This window comes from Branchiostoma lanceolatum, chromosome 7 (assembly GCF_035083965.1).
Source record: "Branchiostoma lanceolatum isolate klBraLanc5 chromosome 7, klBraLanc5.hap2, whole genome shotgun sequence".
Classification (NCBI taxonomy): domain Eukaryota; kingdom Metazoa; phylum Chordata; class Leptocardii; order Amphioxiformes; family Branchiostomatidae; genus Branchiostoma; species Branchiostoma lanceolatum.
In genome coordinates this window covers 17,198,169-17,217,349 of record NC_089728.1, presented here as the reverse complement: position 1 = coordinate 17,217,349, position 19,181 = coordinate 17,198,169, and the positions used below count along the sequence as shown (strand labels likewise).

The following is a 19,181-nucleotide window of genomic DNA, read 5'->3' as shown; positions in this document are numbered from 1 at the left end:
TCACCTCTGAAACGAGAGGCTCGCCGCTCCCCGCCTATCCCGCCTACCCCGAGACCAGAAAGACCCCCAGCCGAACACAAGTACGAGGATGGAATGTCCTTCGGGATGCGTCTCGGGTCACCTCTGAAACGAGAGGCTCGCCGCTCCCCGCCTATCCCGCCTACCCCGAGACCAGAAAGACCCCCAGCCGAACACAAGTACGAGGATGGAATGTCATTCGGGATGCGTCTCGGGCCAGCCCTGAACCAAGATGATCTCAACCCACCGCCTGTCCCCTCTACACCGAGACCTGAAAGGCAGGCCGATGGGGCCCAACAAGTCCCGGCTGGGCCGAATCCGTTACAAAATCCGCAGGCTATCCTCAGCCAGCTTCGACCAAACCCGATGTACAACTCAAACCAGGCTCAGCCTCCAGGTTGGTGTTACAGCAGAATTGTCATATTTTGATTTGGTCATTTTATTTTGTTCCATTGCTTCCATGATAAATGCTTACATAATGAATATGAAACAATTTTCGCTAGATATATCATGGACTTGAAAAAATTTAAACAAGGGTTCCCATATGCTATTTGATGTACAAAGTAGGCTATGCATAACAATGGTTGAGTAATCGTTATACCTCTCTATCAAACCTGTTGACACAGAGAGATTATTATTGCTCACAACCATAATCAATCTACACATTATTATGTACATTTTTTTCAATCATTATATCAGGTCACTGAATTAACACCAGATGGACTGACATGAAACAACATCAGAATAGCACTGTATTTTTTTTCTAAGGAAACTTCGTTTATGTTGACAAAAGCCACCACAAGAACAAAGTACATGTAACACAAATAATACATTTATTTTCTGTCCAACTCAGCCCCAGAAAATCGTACCATTTGGGGACAGCTACGTCATCGCCTGTCACGACCACGCCTACTGATATGCGCAGCCATATCCTCCGTTGCCTTGGTAACACTGCTGATCGTGATACCTGTACTTCTGACGCATCTCGACTCCGGACCTGGACACCATGACTCTGTAAGTTTACTGATTATTGTTTTGATTTCACACATAAATGATTTTAGAAAAAATGGTCAAAAGACAGACCACATTTCATTGTTGACCTGCTTTTAACGATTTCACGTTGAATGATGTGAAAGATGGCACAACCAGCATTGTTTATTTACCCATTTATAGCCGGCTGCAACCACAGCAGGACCCAGCATCACCGGCCGTGCTGCCTGGAAAAGTTCTGCTGTGCTGATGAGGACTGGCGAAGTGACATCTGCCGACGTCATCAAGGTCAGTACTTGTCAGCATTCATTGGGTTTTGGACGAATGCCCAAACTACACCTATATAAGATAGAGAGAATCAATGCAATTTTTCATTAATTGTCAATCCGCTTTTGATGATTTCATAATGTGAAAAATGGCACAACCAGCATTGTTTATTTATCCCATTACAGCCGGCTCCAACAAGAGCAGGACGTACAACCACTGATCGTGCTGCGCATGCTCGGCCCGCTGTGCTGATGAAGACTGACGAAGTGACCTCTGCTGACGTCATCAAGGTCAGTACTTGTCAGCGTTCCTTGGGTTTTTGGGATGGATGCACAATTAACATAATTGCAGCGATGGTGATCATAAAACAACATATGACTATATTACCAACTATTAGCTGTATCACTGTAACAAACACAATGCCAGCATCTAACGTTTATGTGTATAGATGGTGAACCTTACAGTAGTTTAGCTATGCAAATAAAGTCTTAAAAACAGTCCTTTGTGTCGTTTGGAAGATTTGTCATCATGTGGGCATTTTTTAAAACACCAAATCGTAACATGTATAAAGAAATTGAGATGACAGACTTTAATTTTGATGCTTATTGCACCAAAGATGGTTTGTTTACAATTTGACCAATTCTTACCGTTTAGGTCGATCCGGTCCATGGACATGGTCCCTCACACGGCATCACGGCGGAGATGGAAGCAGCAGGACCTACCCAAATCAACATGCCGGTTTCCACGACCACGGACATCAAAGGTGTGTGATAACAGTTCTTTTAAATGTATAAACAGGTACTTTTTATTGATGCCTCAGGGGCGGAGCCGCTACTATAATTTTGCGATCGAGATCGAAAGAATTCTAGATTTTCTACGCACTCACTCATTTCCGAAGGAATTTGTTTTCGACAATATCTTTGGGAATGGGGATTGCACATCGGAAGCGGGTAATCATTGTGCATGTGTCCTCTATTGTTTTGATAATATGCGAACACATACCATGAATGCCTTTGTATCATATGGGGGGGGGGGCTGTGATATGGGAGGAGCGGGTTTACTATTCAATAAGAGATAAATTAAATAACGGAAGAGCCGGACTGATGAAAAGAGACAAGGATTGCTTGAAAGGATCAGTATTTTTGTCTCTACAGATCAGGGCAGCAGGACTCATGTCATCACTTGTGATGAGTCGGGGGCTGGAAAACTGCGCCGCGCACGTGGAGTCGCAGTTTCCCCAGACAAAAAGATCTGGGTGGCTGATCAGTCCAAAGCTCACCTCCAAGTGTTCAACATGGAAGGTGTTTACCTGTGCCAGTTCCCATCCGGTGCGCCAGGGCTAGGGTACCCATCAAAGAGGCCATCTGATGTGTCCATCGACAAGGATGGTCATCTGTGGGTCTTTATGATTGGGTACCCTGCCAGCCCTGACTCCATGGTACAGGTCAGCAGGGAAGGCCATCTCAAAGCCAAGTTTGACCTGCCTGACGTACCACGGGGGGCACTCCGCGGAATGGCCGTGGGCTTGCGCAACAACCACGTCTTCGTTACATGGTCTGGCGGTTACAGTGGTGGTGTGCAAGCCTTCGGGCCGGATGGTAAACTCCTGTGGGATGTCGGGCAGCAGCGGATGATGAAGCCGATGAACGTCGCCGTTAACGGGAAAGGGAACATCTTCGTGTCTGACCAAGGCACTCACTTCGTGTACAGATATGACGAGACCGGACAGTACGTGTCGAAGTTCGGAGGACCTGGACTGAATGGCGGCCGCCTGAGTCATCCCGAGGGCATCTGTGTGGATAGTACTGGTCACATCTTGGTGGTGGATCCAGACACCCAGCGTGTGGTGATCTATACAGACCGGGGCAGGTATGACCGTCACATATCTGTCCGTGCTAAATACCCAACAGGGGTTGTAGTGGGACCGGGGGGACAGTTAGTTGTGATCAACATTGACACAATCACTGTCTTCCCCCGCTACTGAGAATGACGCACGATGATGGTCATTGAATGATGGAGATGGTTATAACCGTTGCACAATCAATCAATCAATCAATCAATCAATCCACTAGCTGATTCATTAATTATCCAACGAAAAATCGTTTAACCAATCAATATGGTCTATCGTGCATACTTGTACATGGTGTATTTGTTTTTCTGGCAAAGCACTCATTTGAGAATTCAAATTTTCTGTAGTTCAAAATTTCCATCTCTCAACATAATGAAGCTCACTTAGACTTCAATAAATACACATACAGGTGGTTACACATAGTGAAGAAGAAAATGATTAATATTCAAGAATGACATCTTGAACTTTGAGTTGATGTGAAATTTAGACACATCTGAAAGTAATCAATGCATTGATTCATTCTTAGGAATATGTTGCTGAGCACCATTTTCACATGATGTACGGTAGCAACTGACTTTTCAATTTGTTTAAAATTGGTTCATGTTCAACTTAGAAGTGACATGTTAGGACAGATCATGGTCTGCTTTTGAGGAAGTTATAAATAGAATTAATGTACTAACTCACTTATAATTATTTACTATTAATGTATACAATTATTGTATTGTTGTCAGTGTATGTATGAAATTAGTCTTTTTCTTTTCGTATAACTTTCGACCTAGCTGTCTCAGTATTGGCAGTACATATTGTGATATATAGTAATATCTAAGAATATGGTATTTTGTATTTGTTGATATCTATAGATCCTATTCTATTTGAGGTGATTCTATTAGAAAAATATGGTGTAAGAATTTGATCAAGACTCTCAGTCGTACTTTCTTTGACTTAGCAATTCAATTCAATTCCATGACGTTATAGAAATGTATTAGGATTTCTTACATTGAAAGAATGTGCTCGTTGTCCCTGTATCCATTCTTTATTGGCTCTCTAGCTCATTTGTCAACCAATTAACCATCAATGGGGAAGTGATCACAACAAACAACCAAGCTAATCAAATAAGTGTGCCTTCTGGACAAATTTTGATTATCTGTTTACCTGAGGTATGTCAAAATTTTCACCTCTACAGGTGAAGGTGTTATCATTGTTGGAATGATGTTATGAAGGTCAAATACATCCCATTCTTCAATCTTTGAAAATAAGTTCAGTAAAGTGTCCGAAATGATATGGGAAAGGGATGTTATCATTAATTCATACGTTGTTACATGTATATGCTCTGTACACTTTTGTAAATTGTTTTTTATGCATATTGTTGTTTTGAATTTAAGTTACTATGTACGTTGTGCATATATTTCATTTGGATCTCATGTAGCTGTTCATTCTTTTTTTATAAGTTTCTTGTTTACTCTGACCTCCATTCCTTGTATTTTTTGCGTAACTTCGAAGTTTGGTGTCATAAAACCAACTGAGCTGTGGAATTCTTTTGCATGACAAAATAAAAGAAAAATCCATTCATTCATTCGTTCGTTCATTTATTCACATAGACTGAGGATTATGCCTCACTATTGTAGCGTGTCATCTTGAACATGAGTCTTCTAAAGGTTCCATATATAAGTATACATGACCTATCAACTGATGATAACTATACCATAGAATATGCATTCTTCGAATCCGCACGGCATGATAGGACAGGCTAATGTTAGAAATTCAAAATTCAGGGTTAATTGAACAAGCCATGAAAGACAATGGCAAAAACGCTGTGACAATTTTTTTCTTTGGAAAACACACTTTATCATTATTATGAGCTGCAATTTCATATCAATGGCTGTATAAAAACATTAGGACATGACGATTGGTAGCAGTTAAATCACAGAAATAGCTATCTAATCACTCATATTACGGATTTGATGTCATCACGTTTCAGTGTGTGTATCCTGCAAAAAGTATTCAAACGCAGTGGTGACGTTATATCACACACACACACACACGTGTGGCGTCGCGGTGGCGTAGTGGCAGGATGTTTGACCCCAGAACCCAGAGATACCGGGTTCGAATCCGGGGTTCCCTGATTTGTCCCGATGACGTTGTGCCGTTGGGGAAGGCACTTTACACGACTTTCCTCACTTCACTCAGGTGTAAATGAGTACCTAGCTCATCTAGGTTAGGGACGTCCCTCGGATACGACGTTAAAAATGGAGGTCCCGTGTAGAGGAGAGCCACACCCAGCGCACGTAAAAGAACCTACCACACCTTTCGAAATAGAGTAGGGGCATGCCCCGTTGTGCGATGGTCCAAAAACCTTACATAGGTTGCTACAAACCTTACATAGGTTGCTACAAATCTTCAGCAAGTTGAATTTGGTAGCCTCTGGGCGCTTTACTCCAACAAAGGGGTGTTGCCCAGTGCCCGATCAAGATCAAGATGCTGCAAAAAGTATTCTAATACAGTGGTGACGTTATATCACACACACACACACACACACACACACACACACACACATAGATTCGGTTTTATTCATGCAATTCGTTGGGCGATCTGTCCAATCGCACTGCCGCAGCGAGGTCGCCAACGTGACGCAGCTTCATTGACATACCCGCTTTAAACATATGATTTCTTCATCATGCGTCATGCCACCTGCCGTCGTAGTTCATCGGGATGTGTTTTGGCTCGCAAGTGGACTCCTCCGGCGTGCCGTACCTCTCCACGTAATTCTCGGACGACCCGGGACCTCGTCCGATCCACACGGCGTTGGAGGACGCCATGGACGGGTCCTCGTCGTAGAAGTTAAAGGGCCGTATGAAGAACTGCAGCTGGTTCCCTGCCGTGGCGGTAACGGGGAAGTCCTCGGAGTGGGGGAGGTGGTGCGCCGCCAGGGTGACCCACGCCACCAGGTCCTCGTCCACGATGTCCTCGTCGTCGTCGATGAAGGACTGGAAGTTGACCACGGGGTCGTACAGGTCGTTCTGGTTGAAGATGGACGAGCTGCTCGGCTCGGAGTCCTTCCGACGGGTGACGGCCAGCTGGTAGTCCGTCCACGCCGCGCCGTTCACTGCAGTCGTGCCGTCATTTGGGAGAAGGCTCTTACCTATCCCGTTCAGCTGGATGCGATACCCACGGTGAACGTCGAATCTACATGAAGAGAAAAAACAAGATAATTCAATGCCGCTTACTTGTCAAATGCGTATTTTCTACTCTGTCAGTTGGTCTAGATATAGACAAATACGTACACAGCTACAATTACTGTATTATCACTCACTCACTCACTCACTAACTCACTCACTCACTCACTCACTCACTCACACTCACTCTGTCGAGCTCGCTCGAAATCTTCCCATGACTAGTACCCTGGGTTACAGACTGTTTATCGGGCCTTTTAGCCGGTTCCCTTTAGCCGGTACCTTGTAGTCAGTTCCTTCGGCGGCACAGACACCCCAGCCCACAGAACCCTAATTAACTCCCCGGAGCGTTGATTAAGACCGGGCGGGCAGACTGTTCTTGGGCCGCCGAAGCAAATCGCCAGCGACCCGGCACTATTCTGGCGCCCAGGGTACATGACTACTTGTCATGATTCTTTGTCATCCATCGCTGTATTATTACAAGAATTTGTATATATTTCACATAACGTGGGCGTCAATCTTGCATCTATATGCATTATTTTGCTGCATCTAGAGCTGCTTTAAATGTCTAATTCTCATACACACGAAACAAAAGTATAGCTCCAATGGCACTTAGAGGCAACGTGCGGCATTTTCGCCGTATCTTTTTAGGCAATTTCATAGCTACCATTGTTATAGCAAAGACACTAGGTACAGTGATACTTTGCAGGAAAATAAATTTAGTACCTTATACCTCCGTAACAGTGGTGTCTTCCGTTGACTTTTATGCTGCTCACTATCAGCGCCATTTTAAAAATCGCGCGAAACTCATTTTGAGTACAAGTTCGGATGAATTCCCGGGGAAAACGAAGCAGAAGCTGAAGCAGAAGAGTGCACTTTTGACTAACCTGTTCTTCTCGTTGTCGCTGTAGAAGTTGTAGTATCTGGGCTTTGTAAAGTCGTACTGGACGGTGGCTTCCGTCTCCCTTGTTTTCTGGTTACGTTCGAAACGCGTCAGGAAGTGACGTACGTCGGGCCGGAAGGGGAGGGTGACGTTGTCCAATGTAATGTCCACCGTCTCGAACCTGTCATGCGTGGCGGGAAGTTTACATATCATCAACTCGTCCTTTACAATCATAAAACACCATCAAATGATCCGAGAATAATTTCATCGGGTTGGTTAATGACTCAATTCTAATTAATGACTGTTTTCCTCAACGTAGACAGTATACCACAGCGTAGACAGTATACCACAGCGTAGACAGTGTACCACAGCGTAGACAGTATAGCTCAGCGTAGACCGTATACCACGCTTAGGTAGTATACGAGAGACCACAGTGTAAACAGTGTACCACACTGAGACAATATACCACAGGGTAGACAGTGTACCACACTGAGACAGTATACCACAGCGTAGACAAAATACCACAGCGTAGAAAGTGTACCACAGCGTAGAACAGTGTACCACAGCGTAGACAGTATACCACAGCGTACTATATAAACGCACCTGTTTTCAGTTCCTCCAACGTCGAGGTCCACCTTGTAGTTGAAGAAATGTTGATGGAGGTTTGCTATCGAACCACCCCAGGTAGGGTACCCATACGGGGCTTGACTAGGTTGATAGTAGCTGGTCCGTACGTAGCCATTCAGACTCGCCTTCACTTCCAGCACCCCGTTTTGATGAAAAATGAAGTCGTACAGGAGATCGTAGTTGCCCACTGTTTGGATGGAGCGAAGGACCAAGGCGTTGTCGACCAGCCCTCCGTAGAAGGAGTGCCCGTCATAAAAGTTGGAGTCGTAATGGCGGCGGAGAGGTATCCCAGTGTTCAGTTCGAACACACATACGGAGTTTTTGTAGATCACGGGACCTGTGTTGTCCATCATGTGGACTGTGTCGAAGAAGGTCGCTGTCGTCGGGCAGTCGATGCCTCTGGCGAGTTCGAAGTTTCCACCGATTGGCAGCCCGCCGTCGACGAACTTGGAGGTCATGACCGGGTCTGAGCCGGAGTAGAAGGTGGCGATCTCTTTCATAGCCAGCTCGTAGAGAATCCGCTCCCCGTTCATGCGAACGTCGAAGAGATGCGGGCCGGACGTCGTGGCGAGCCGCCAGTCGAAACTCCAGCCCATGTACTCTACGTGGCGCCCCGTCACCTTATACCGTCTGCCGTCGGGCTCGATCAGCTCCGGTCCCCGGAGAGGTTCCGCCGGCTGTACGGGGGATCCGTGCCGGCGGAGGGACGAGTACAGTGCGGCGTCACCGGTTGGAGCGGGAACTCGGACTTTTTGCGCGCTTCCGTCGTTGTAGCTTTGGACAAAGTCGGCGATTGATGGAAAGTACTGATCGTTGTATTCAACTTGGACAACCTGCCATCGAGTGTGGTCAATGTCTGAGTGGTTGAGCTGCAAAGTTAACAACAAAAAGCAAACAGAGAAGAATTGTTATATGGAAACCTATCAATAGCAAGAGTTCAATGATCTCACACCTCCGTGATGTATTTGGAGTTTTGTAAATTTCTTGTTTTATCTTATCTCGAGCTCATTGAATATGGAAATACGGTTCTAATTATAGCGTAATCTGTTTCAATTCACGGTCTTCTTTACGAAAATGACATGTTGCATGTGTAAAACTCCTATCATTTGGCAGAATTCCATTCATATCATCATTAATGATGCAAATGACTTTCCAATTTACATACTCTATGCATGGTGATGTTCACCGTTAACTAACTTAATATATATATATGTTACATGTACTGAAGTCCCATTATGAAAAACATTGGAATTCGAGAATATACTCATTACTCATGCAAATCAAGTCTTTATCTTATGCCCACGAGCAATATTCTAGCATTTGAGGCTATTTCAAAATCAATTCAAATGTATATTGTTGGCTCCTGTGCCATGGCAGTTAAAAAAGTTAGCTGAAATGTGGAAATTGGAATTTCCATGTACAGTAGCAACTGCCTTACAATACTGTATACTACTTGTTGACCACTCAACTGCTCCCTAAAACAAAACCATATTTATTGTTTTACCCCAAGATGTACAATTTTAAATTATTTTGGATTCATGACAATTGAAGCGGAATTTGAGACCAACGGATTCATTAAAAGGGTTTTCCAACCTCTACCGCACAGGGAAGTGGATGCAGGAAAAACCCCTCCATGGCCCTGTGGAAGCGGTACCATGTCATCCTCTCGCCACTCTTAAAGCCTCGCGGTACTGAATCGAGGGTCAGCAGACAGCGGTCGCCACAGTCGTTGTCTTTGAACCCGTCAAAACTTTCCTGTAGGTCAAGCAGCCATTTTTCTTTTCAGGTGACATGTTGATTTGATTAAGGATGACATAATTTTTTTTTCCGTTTTCATACTCTCCAAGCAGAGGTTGTGGGGAAGATCGTGACCTTTTTATCATATGCCCCGTTTTTTTGTCTCGTCACGTTCGATCTTCCCCCACTAACCTCTGCTTGGAGAATAGAGTCCATTCCAAGTCACCAAGAGGGTTTTATAATAATATTTGTAATGATTTAGAAAAATTCTAATAAAGGAATATCTGACTGACAATAGTTCTAAATTTTTCTAAAAGATTGAATATAAAAATATGAATTTATTTGAAGTCGATTACATTATTTAGAAGTATTTTGAAAGGAACTGCACAAAAATCTCTTTATTTTGAATAATTTGTAAACATTGATGTGATTCTTTCTCTTTTAGAAATGTTTACAAAAAATGGTAGAAAATGGTTGACAATGGTAGAATGGTGATTGCCCCCATAAAAGTAGGTGCTAATCCGGCCCTTCTGTCTGCTTTTGTACATCTTTAGACTTCACTGCGGGACACTGTTGGGTCCTTTGTGGAAAGCATTCTTCCCTATACTTCGCAAGGATGTGTGAATTGCTTTCTTCCGAGCCCTCTGACCTATTTATAAAGATGTTACAAATAATGGTAAAAAATGGTAGGAAATTGTAAATAATGGTAAATAATGGTAGAATGCCGTTACCATTATTTAGAAACTGTTAGAAATATCATATTCCATATGATGAATATTTCTAAAGTTTAAGAAAACCGGAGAAATATTTATAAAGTTGAAATCACATTCAAAATATTTCTAAAGTATGAAATCTCTCACACAAATAATTACAATAGATTGAAAACATTTGTAAATTAGGACAATAACAACCCTCTTGGTGACTTGGAATGGACTCTATGTTTTCACACAACAAAAGTCTTCGACCGCAGCTGCAAAGAGAGCACATGATATATGCCGTATATTGAAAAAAAAACTTCAGAAAATGGATACTAACGTTGCAGAATGTAAATTCCAATGTGTGTTTAGTCAATTGTTCAACCATTATGACCATGCACGTAGATTTCATAATAAATGCAAAATCTTTTGCCAAACTTTTTTTGTTTTCACGCTCGTATCAGTTTTGGGGTTCCCAGAGGATGTCATATATATAATCGACTCAACATGGCCTAACTTGATAAACACTATATCACATGATATAACGTAGCATAGAGTAACATGACAAAACATCATGGATCACAACATAGCAACACAGCAAGGTTAACCCTATTCAGACGGGGGGGGGTGCTCTTTGAGGCCCGCGACAACTTTCATGTCGCATAACGCATGAACGGCTTATACTAGAGCCGCCAAACTTGATGACTTCTCCTAAAATTTTTTCGGCAACATTCAAATAAGCGTTTAAATTAATTTCCATTGTGTTTTAGGGTTATTTGCTGAAATAAATTGTATTTTTCAAAATTCAAGATGGCGGATCCAAGATGGCGGATTTATGACGTCATTTTCAAAAACGATATACGCGGTAACGATCATCGAGCAATAAGGAGCAAAAGTTAAGGCGAGAACCACGCACAGTTCCGGCATTATACAATCAGGACTAATTAAAAAAGTCAGATTTTAAGTCGTACCCAGAACCTTATACCTAGCGGAAGACTATTTAAGTTGATGAAATCGTACCGCCAGAATGTTGTCTATCTGCCGTGTTGCCTGCCTCAGTGCCTCGCGAGTTAACGTCTGTTCCTTGCCGTCAGGGTTACGGCTGTGCCACGGGATGGGGTTCTTCCTACGGGACGGTGTGTAGGGCGTGTGGCGGGTGGGGTTGGGCAGGGGCCCGACCACGTACTGTTCCACCACGGGCTGCGCCCTGCCGGCACCGTACACCGTCGCTAAGGCCTGTCTCTCTGGCCGGGGGCCGTTATTGTCCAGGTACGCTAGAGCTTCGGCCTTGGGTGGAAGGTGAAGCTCTGAAAGGGATACAAAATTGTTATGCTAGGGTCACATTTCCAAACCGATCGCGGGAACGACAAATATAAGACTTAGTGTACATCAAGTACACTACTAGTGTACATCAATATAAACAACATTCTGGGATTCTTGGACACAGAGTTAATCTCAACATCCTCTCTGACAATGTTAAACAACCTTTATTTCTATACGTGGTAGTTATCTCCATGAAAAATGGAGATATAGTTTTGGGTGGGTCTGTGTGTGTGTCTGTTTGTGTTTCCGCACTACTGTAGTCAGCATAACTCAAGAACCTCTTGATGGATTACGATGATGTTTGGTATGTGGGCGGGTGTTGTGAAACCGAAATGCAAGGTCGATTTTGGGCCCCCTGGTATGTAACCTTGGCACTGCAGCAGAACTTCAATTTTTGTATCTTTTGACCTGTACGTGGTCTTGATTTTTGAGTGACAGATAGCTTGTTTGCTCTGTTCTTCTTGCATCAACTGTGAAATAATGTTAGCCACAGAAGATAACATCACTGAAGCAAAACGTTTTCAGGTATATGCATGTCCCTTTTCCTTGTTTTCTTCTGGGAGGGGAGGTCGGACTTTCGTATCAACTAGGTATCGGTATTTGTTCATTTACCATTTAATAGTTTTAGTGTCAACTATTCTGTTTTCTACAATGTACAAGTGGCGGCGAGAATATATGTTGAGTACAACTCGAGTCCGCCGTCACTTTGTCTTCGTCCATTTCTTTGTATTGTTTGATGTTTCCTTGAATAAAAAACAAACAAAAATTTCGCCAAATGATGTAAACCTTTGCAAATAATGTATTCTAAAGGCTTCTCATCGATTCTGAAAAAAGGTACTCATTTGCATATATTATATAAGTTGATGACCTTGTATACCCACATAACACATGTAAGTCAACGTATGGAAGTCCTATCTTAGCAAAGACGGCTATTCTAGTATTTTCGGATCAGTTATGCAAATGAGGCTCTGATTTGCAAATTTGATTTTTGATGATGTTCGACTTTTTAAAGTTAATTCCAAATACAACAGGTATCAAATTACGGTCATTTGTAATTACCACCATGCAAACAATGATGTCCTCATTTGCATAATCGTTACATTATTAGTACAGTGTAGCACAACTAACCAACTTGTCGGGAGCAACCACCTGTCCTCAGCAACCATTTTTGAGTAACCTCGAGACCATGCTCAAGTTGGACTCAAGTTGCGTTTACTTGACGTGTGTATGCAAATCTACGGAGTCGACTCCAAGTCTACTAGGTTATGCATTGCTCAGGTCAGCGGTTTGGAAAAGTGCAAAATTGGAAATTTGTTTCTTACTTTTCATTTCATAATTTTTCGGTATCTTTTTCATAATTTTTGTGCACTCTGTGATGCAAGTTGGTCATGATGCAAAGCGAGACAATAATACTGCGGTCGTCACACCGCCGGCACAGCTGGGCCGCGGTTCCAACTCACTTCGCGGCCCTGTGTGTAAACAGACCGCACTTGAGTCGGACTTCGGCTGAGTGTACTCCGAGTGTGCTTGGCAATGCGTGTCTAAACCCAGTCCCAGTCCATTGAGTGGTTGCTTAGGACAGGTTTGACTGTATATCAGTTGTTTGAACGCCCTATCATGAGAATCTGTTACACACGGCTGACCTTTGACCCTTTCCTCTACCGCCGTATGGGTTACGGCCCCCCAAGCAGATACGCCCCCACCCCCAGCCAAATAATAATAATAATATCAGGTGTATTTGCAGCCAGTGCCACAGGCAGGTACCCACTGTGTAGGGTAATGAGGCTGTTTAACGTGTTCGAGGCACCTCCTCGAGCACGGGACCCCCGTTTTACGTCCCTCCCGGAAGACGATTTCGTGGAAAGCTTCGTGTCGTGAGGCTACAGCAATCCGGACGTCCTTGGTTGGTCTCCCATCCAAGCACTGTCCGGACCGCGCGTTGCTTAACTTCCGAGATCGAGGGATCGGGTGTATCCAACGCGCCACGCGGCCGCAAAGAACCCAATAAGTTGAAAATCACGAATCAGCGCTCCCCAAACTAATAAACGCCGTTCGGGGGCCCTGCAGAGGACTGGCTAGCTACCTCCGGCCAGCCACATCTGGAGCCTGGTAGAGGCAAGGGTCAAGTGACAGTTATACTCGCACGGTTGCGCTAGATTTCAGAGAAACAAACAACATCGCGTACCAACAACGTAGATGTAGTTGTCGTAGAAAGTCGCCTCTTGCATCGGCTTGATATCCAGGGGTGTCACGCTCAACAGGTAGTCCCGGGCCGCCTTGATTTCCGCCGCCGTGAGATCGTCGAACACGCCCGGGGGCCCGTCCAGCACGGTCACCGCCGCCATGCCTGCACCGCACGGCTTGACGTCCCCTGTCACCACCACGGCCAGCGCGACCGCCAGAGCGATACACACCAACAACAACACTCCCGTAGCCGCCTTCCACAACACCGAACCGCCGCTATCCGCACTACCTGGCGATCTAACCTTATAGGCTTTACCGTCGCCGTCCATTTCCATGGTTCTTTAGTTTACAACACCTTTCGATGAACTGCACTGCCACACTTGAGTGACGCTACTCGGTGACATTTTCGGGTCAACGACCTTTTCGTGTCAACTCTGATGTACTTGTTTACGTGCAACAGTGGAATGCTGTTTACGTACTATGGCCCCAACCATACCAAGGAGGTTTAAACCTCCTTGACCATACTAACGCATACATGCTTAGCCGGCCAATAGTTGTATATAATATATACATGTATCCTCTGTTTTTTGCCTTGAGGACAAAATCAAGAAAATATAAACCGTTATTAGAGCTCATTTTAAACTTCACTGGTAACATGACGCTATACAAACATTTATTTATTTAGGGTGTGTGCTTGTATTAGGGGTGGTCAACATATGCACAGGCATCTGAACGATCGCTATGATGCCAACGTTCTTCGGTATTTTGTTCGTTATGATACGACACTCAAGTCTCCTTGCTTTCTTTCTCCCGATGAAACCCTATACCCCTTCCAATGTCCTATCTAGCTTTGTGTTGTTGTCCTTGAATACATCATTTTGACCAAACACTCTCAACTACCCCCTCCGCTTGGAAGGAGGTGGACTCTTCCACCCACCCCTCTGCGCCTGCAGCTACCACAATGTATTTTGACAAACTGTACTAAGAACACCTCTGCTAAGTATTGCTAAGAAAAATAATCGTCTGCAATGTCGACTTACCCCCGACGCTATTGTTACCTCCATGAAAAATGGAGGTATTGTTTTTATGGTGTGTGTGTGTGTGTGTGTGTGTGTGTGTGTGTGTGTGTGTGTGTGTGTGTGTGTGTGTGTGTGTGTGTGTGTGTGTATTTGCGCGTCTGTAGTCAGCATAACGTAAGAACCTCTTGCTGGATAGTAATGATATTCGGTATGTTGGTCATGGGAAGACGAAAGTCAAGGTCGATTCTGGGCCCCTGGTATGTGACCTTAGTACTGCAGCAGAACGTCCGTTTGTCTGTCTGTTCTAGACAAGCTATGGCCTTAATCCTTTGGTGGCATATAGCTTTTGATGTAAGGAAGACGTGGAGTAGGCTGGTGCAACTTGTTACTGGTTATAGTTTAAGAATACGATATCTACGGTGCCTCTGCTACTAGACTCTAATGCCAGTGCGATGTATGTCACAGAGGGGGCATTTTAAACAAACAATAACTTTTAACAGACTATCGTAAACGTCATCGGGCTTGTCACACTTTCATAAAAGGTGCAGCATGCATCTGCTTTAATCTCAATAAGTTCATAGATGCCAAAGTGGTGCACATGCACCACGTGTAGATCATGTCCGCTACACCACGTGTAGAGCATGCAGCTACATGCACCACAGTGTAGATCGTGTCAGCTACATGCGCTACGTGTAGATCGTGTCAGCTACACACGCGTAGAGTATGCCAGCTAGATGCACCACAGTGTAGATCGTGTTACCTACATGCGCAACGGGTAGATCGTGTCAGCGGCTACACCACGCGTAGAGCATGTCTCAGTTACGCCGCGTGTAGAGCGCGTCTGCTACACCACGTGTAGATCATGCCAGCTACACGCACCACGTGTAGATCAAGTCAGCTACACCACGTGTAGATCATGTCAGCTACACCACGTGTAGATCAGGTCAGCTACACCACGTGTAGAGTATGTCAGCTACACTACGTGTAGAACAGTGTCAAGCGGTGGACCATGACGTCATCGTTTTGCACAGAAGTTTTCCATGTCCTTCATCGCTCCGGTATCGTATTCGCATCCACGATCCCGGCAACCAGCTGAAAAATTCAGAATACACTGTATATCTTAAGTATTACAGTATTTTACGCACGCACGCAGATGCACACACACACACACACACACACACACGCACACACGCACACACATGCATAAACACAAGTACAAAATACGCATACTCGCATGCACAGTTTACGACGGGCATACTCAAATAATGTAAATGCAAGTCAAATACAGTAATTGTGCCACATTTGACCACTTTTGATAAGAAATCCGCACGCAAATGTGGTAAACAGTGGCATTAAATGTCAATTTCATAACGATTATAGCAACTAAAATATTTCCAGTTTTCAAGCCTCATAAAATGTTCTGGGTGCCTTTAAGTCTACCCAAACCCACAAAAAAAAGAAAATCCAAAGCCTAATAGACTGATCTTGACTGTCCATCACAATTAGCGGTTCAACCTATGAGAGAGTGACTACATGTCCGTTTTTATTTATGCATTTTCATGTTTTGATTTTGCCTTTCTACATTTTTGACGGAGGTGGGCGGGCTATAATATCGGTCTATTTGCTAAAAGATCACCATGTAGCTTATTTTTGTGCCCCTTTTGAGCACTTTTGATAAGAAGTCCAACAGTGGCATTAAATGTCAATTTCATAAAGATTACAGCAACTAGAATATTTCTAGTTTTCAAGCCTCATAAAATGTTCTGGGTGCCTTTGAGACTACCCAACCTGTCCTTAATAGAAGAGTAGTTGTATTGGAATAGCGCAGCAGTTATTAGAAAATTCCTCATTTGTGCTAGATGTCACGCGCTCAGTTCGCGTTTGAATCATATTGGGATGAAGGACACCGAAATATTAAAATAAAAAGGTAGGCAAATTTTACGGTTATTAAAAACGTCATGTAAAGATCAGCCCGTGAATAGCTTCGACGTCAGACGGGAGCGTTATGCACAGAGTTAGTTACAAACAACATTTTTTTCTCCCTAAGATATCACGTTTCAGGCCCTGAATAAATAAACTGTCTGTAGCCGGTCTGGCACTAGATATACTTGCCATTGAACATAATGCTGCCTCGTCCGTTTGTTTATTTAAGTACTAGAAAAAAGAACACTTTTCCTGGCAAAAACGATTATCTGTATTTTGTATCTATATAGCCGGTATAACCACCATTAGGCGTAACACACCAGCTTCGCAGGCACACGGCGTGGCAGCAGCTGGTTATATTACACCGAACGGTCTGTTACACATAGTCTTCGCATATCTGACTGCAATCGTTCTTTAAAGTGAACGGTTTAGTGAAGATGCTCCTACAGCACTTGATGACAACGAGTTCCACTCTTCTATGGTTCTCGGAAAATACGAATTTTAAAAAAAATCGTTGGCTGGTACTCTGGTACTTAAAAGCATGACTATATCTAGTCCTCTTCTGAGCTGGCATTAGATACTTATCAGTCTGAAGTCTGCTAGTCATTTTGTACATCATGCAAAGTCTGGACGTTGTTCTTCTGTCTTCAAGTGACATCCATTGCATATCTGCTTTTATTTTGGTGATACTAGCACACTACATTTATTTTCATTTTGCAGCTTCTTTGTACGATTTACAATATGGTCAAAAACCTTCTTTGTTGTTGTTTGTTGACGAGGACGAAAATCGATATTGATGCGCGCGCGGATGTCATCCATATAATAAAACCCACGTGGCCTAAGTTGTGATTAAAAGGATGGGTATTTGCTATATGAGGAGCGTTTCATCTTGAGGGATGGTATTGTTCAACACCACAGAATTCCCTTCTGATGTCCAATTGGCATCTTAATCAAATGTATGAAAGGAATATCGTCTGGTGATTGTTGTCATGGCAATGCTAGAGGTTAGGCGGGGGGAAACCATGGCAACACTGACGTACTGTAGCGAACCATGATATTTTCTCTGCGTGCGTGACCAGTTGGCAGGTGTTGCCGTCAGATTATCGGAGGTAGTCATCTATGGAAAGCTAGAAAGCGCCTCAGATCAGCGTTTCTTGCGATAGGCAAAATACTCTTCTGCAGTTTGAACATCACAAGATGAACGGCAGTACCGGTAACTTGACCGTAGGAAATTCCACGGTATTCGAGACTTTCGAGCCGTGTTTCCGCTGGTACCTGGAAAACAAAATGGACTACGACCTGGCAGTAGCTGCATGCTCTCATCTTCCCGCGCCGATTCTAGACGAGAACAGGAAAGTCGGGATCGTGTCCGCCGTCGTCGGGACAATAGCTCTCTTCATGAACGGTGTGGTTCTGTCCGCAGTGCTGAAAAACCATCAGCTGTCCAAACCCATGTACCTGTTCGTGGCAAACCTTGCTACAACGGACTGTCTGGCAGGTTTGTTCTCGTTCTTCCTTTACGCTAGTTTCAACTTTGAACTGCCGGGACCGTTGACAGTGTTGGGCATAGTCTGTGCCTTCTTTTTAGTGCTGGTCTTATCAGCTGTTGGCGTGATCCTCCTGTCCGTGGACCGTTATCTGGCCATCCTCCACCCTATATTCTACCAGACCCGCATGTCTGGGCGACACGTTGCCGTGAGTTTGGGGATGGCGTGGCCAGTTTGTGTGCTTGTGTGTTTGTCTCCTCTCATGGGCTGGAACTGCATCGATATGAACATAGAGAACTGCGTATCGCTCGTACCAGTAAGCTACGCGATCCTTATAAATACCATCCTGTTGATGGCCGTAGTGATAGTGGTCTTCGTCAACGTCAGAATCTTCATCGTACTGAAGCGACGCGTCTCAAGAAACACTCCCCCTCAAAACCCTCAAGACGATCTGCCCGCCGCAAGACGTAGAGAACAACGAGTCGCTACAAGACAACACCAGCAGACCAAAACCAGTTTGAAGAAGCAGGTGACAGTTATCATCATTGCGGCGGTGTTCGTCGCCTTCTGCCTGCCGATTTGCATCGGGGCTGTATGGCAATTTTCGTGCTTGGCAAGAGAAGACTGTGAGACAGATGCAAGGCCATACTGGGGGATGGTGATCGCACTCTGCAATTCAGCGATAAACCCAGTCATCTACGCGCTCAGGATCAAGAAGATTCGGGAAGCTGCGCATCGCAGGGCGAGACGACTCGCCAACGCGGTTCGTGAAAAGTTGGGGTACGGGCGGTCATCGAATAATCAAGCGGTGAACATTCGGACTGTTGGAGGTGCGCGAGCAATGGAAGCTGCCGGGCCGAATACGGACAATCGGGCTGGACAGCTGTCAAAATGGGCAGTCAGTCGAAGAGCTGCGGAGAATCCCATAAACACACAGAACTCTAGCCGTCCGAATGTGCTCTCCGTAGTCTCACCAAATACAGTAAAGATGCCTGCTGTTGCAACCTAA

General features: G+C 44.4%; 2 protein-coding genes across 2 annotated transcripts; one reads left to right on the top strand and one right to left on the bottom strand.

Annotated features, from left to right (window-relative positions):
• Positions 1-4,693: 4,693 nt before the first annotated feature.
• LOC136437947 (diamine oxidase [copper-containing]-like) lies at positions 4,694-14,205 on the bottom strand. The gene is made up of 6 exons (XM_066432544.1): positions 13,745-14,205; positions 11,257-11,543; positions 9,398-9,559; positions 7,781-8,673; positions 7,182-7,358; positions 4,694-6,307 (listed from the first exon to the last, which is right to left on the bottom strand). Exons 1-6 carry the CDS (start codon positions 14,076-14,078, stop codon positions 5,797-5,799), a joined length of 2,364 nt encoding a protein of 787 aa, XP_066288641.1. The 5' UTR covers positions 14,079-14,205; the 3' UTR covers positions 4,694-5,796.
• A 3,649-nt stretch (positions 14,206-17,854) lies between these two features.
• LOC136438411 (lysophosphatidic acid receptor 3-like) lies at positions 17,855-19,181 on the top strand. The gene has a single exon (XM_066433181.1). The coding sequence runs from the start codon at positions 17,883-17,885 to the stop codon at positions 19,179-19,181; it is 1,299 nt and encodes a 432-aa protein (XP_066289278.1). The 5' UTR covers positions 17,855-17,882.

Coding starts and splice junctions, on each gene's coding strand:
- LOC136437947 (XM_066432544.1), bottom strand. CDS start 14,078: ATGGAAATGGACGGCGACGGTAAAGCCTATAAGGTTAGATCGCCAGGT. Junction 7,359..7,780: donor GTTGGAGGAACTGAAAACAG/GTGCGTTTATAT, acceptor CACGCATGACAG/GTTCGAGACGGTGGACATTA. Junction 6,308..7,181: donor AGCGACAACGAGAAGAACAG/GTTAGTCAAAAG, acceptor CTCTTCATGTAG/ATTCGACGTTCACCGTGGGT.
- LOC136438411 (XM_066433181.1), top strand. CDS start 17,883: ATGAACGGCAGTACCGGTAACTTGACCGTAGGAAATTCCACGGTATTC.